This window comes from Eimeria mitis, genomic scaffold, assembly GCF_000499745.2.
Source record: "Eimeria mitis Houghton genomic scaffold, Emh_scaff1087, whole genome shotgun sequence".
Classification (NCBI taxonomy): Eukaryota; Apicomplexa; class Conoidasida; order Eucoccidiorida; family Eimeriidae; genus Eimeria; species Eimeria mitis.
Window position 1 is genome coordinate 1 of NW_013567521.1, and position 1,653 is coordinate 1,653.

General features: G+C 47.5%; 1 protein-coding gene across 1 annotated transcript; it reads left to right on the top strand.

Moving 5' to 3' along the window:
• Positions 1 to 304: 304 nt before the first annotated feature.
• EMH_0029080 (uncharacterized protein) lies at positions 305 to 1,486 on the top strand (the record flags this gene model as incomplete). The annotated part of the gene is made up of 3 exons (XM_013494243.1): positions 305 to 691; positions 823 to 1,146; positions 1,376 to 1,486. The coding sequence occupies 3 exons, from the start codon at positions 305 to 307 to the stop codon at positions 1,484 to 1,486; spliced, it is 822 nt and encodes a 273-aa protein (XP_013349697.1).
• Positions 1,487 to 1,653: the final 167 nt, after the last annotated feature.

Sequence of the window (1,653 nt, forward strand, 5' to 3'; positions counted from 1 at the left end):
TTTTTTTTTTTTTTTTTTTTTTTTTTCTTTTTTGTTTTTTTTTGTCTCGCTTCTTCTTTTGTTTGTTTTATTTATTTATTTGTTTATTTATTTTGTTTGTTTGTTTATTTGTTTATTTATTTTGTTTATTTATTTGTTTGTTTGTTTGTGTTGCTCTATATCTATTTTGTTGTTTTGTTTGTTTTTGTTTTTGTTTGTTTTTGTTTGTTTTGTTTGTTTGTTTAATTATATTTATTATTTATTTATTTGTGTATTTATTTATTTATTTATTTATTTATTTATTTTTGTCTCTGCATCTGTATCTATGTGTTTGTTTCCTTTTGCAGCAGCAGCAGTAACAGCAGCAGCAGCCGCAGCAACAGCACCAGCAACAGCAGCAGCACAACCACCACTACCAGCAGCAGCAGCAGCAGCACCAGCAACAGCAGCAACAAGAGCAGCACCACCACCACCAGCAGCAGCACCACCACCAGCAGCAACAGCAGCAGCACCACCAGCATCAGCACCACCAGCAGCACCACCACCACCAGCAGCACCAGCACCACCACCACCACCAGCATCAGCAGCACCACCACCGCCAGCACCACCAGCAGCAGCAAAAGCAGCACCAGCAGCAGCAGCAGCAACAGCAGCAACAGCAGCAACAGCAGCAACAGCAGCAGCAGCAGCAGCAAGCTTACATGCTATTGCTGTCTGCTTCAAAAGCTGCTTTAAATTTAACCCATGCTTGCTTCTTAGCAGCAAATAAACAAAAAACTTTTTTTAGGCACCAATCCACAAACTCCCCCCCATCTCCTTTCTTTGTTTCTCCCATCTTCACAGCAGCAGCAGCAACAGCAGCAGCAGCAGCAGCAGCAGCAGCAGCAGCAGCAGCAGCAGAAGGAACTGCAGCAGGAGCTGCAGAAAGAACGGGAGTTCAGCAGCAAGGGGGAGGAGAGAAGGAAGGTAGAGATGCAGCAGCAGCAGCAGCAGCAGCAGCAGGGGGAGCTAGAGCAGGTGCAGCAGCAGCAGCAGCAGCTGCAGCAGCAGCAGCAGCTGCAGCAGCAGCAGCAGCTGCAGCAGCAGCTGCAGCAGCTGCAGCAGCAGATGTCTCAGGGGGCCCCCGGAAGCCCCAAGGCTCTCGGGGGGCCCTTACGAGCTGATCGAGTATCTGCTGCTGCTGCTGCTGCTGTTGCTGCTGCTGTTGCTGCTGTTTATACCGCTGCTGCTGCTGCTGCTGCTGCTGCTGCTGCTGCTGCTGCTGCTGCTGGGTGTGCAGGCAACCTCTGTCGGGGTTTAGCGGTGCTGTATTTTTTTTTTGTTTTATTGAGTTATTTGAGTTTATTAAAATATAAAGTTGCAGAGAAACCAACAAAAATTGCTGCGGTGTATGCAGGTGACCCTGAACAACCACCGCATGCAGCAGCAGCAGCAGCAGCAGCAGCAGCAGCAGCAGCAGGACAGCAGCAGCAGCAGCAGCAGCAGCAGCTGCAGCACCAATGGGTAGCGCGGCGCCCTGGTTTATAAATATATTTATTTGAAATATGTTTAACTCTTTATTTAAATAATATAATTTTGCTGTGCATGCATATTTATTATTATCATACCAGCAGCAGCAGCAGCAGCAGCAGCAGCAGCAGCAGCAGCAGCAGCAGCAGCAGCAGCAGCAGCAGC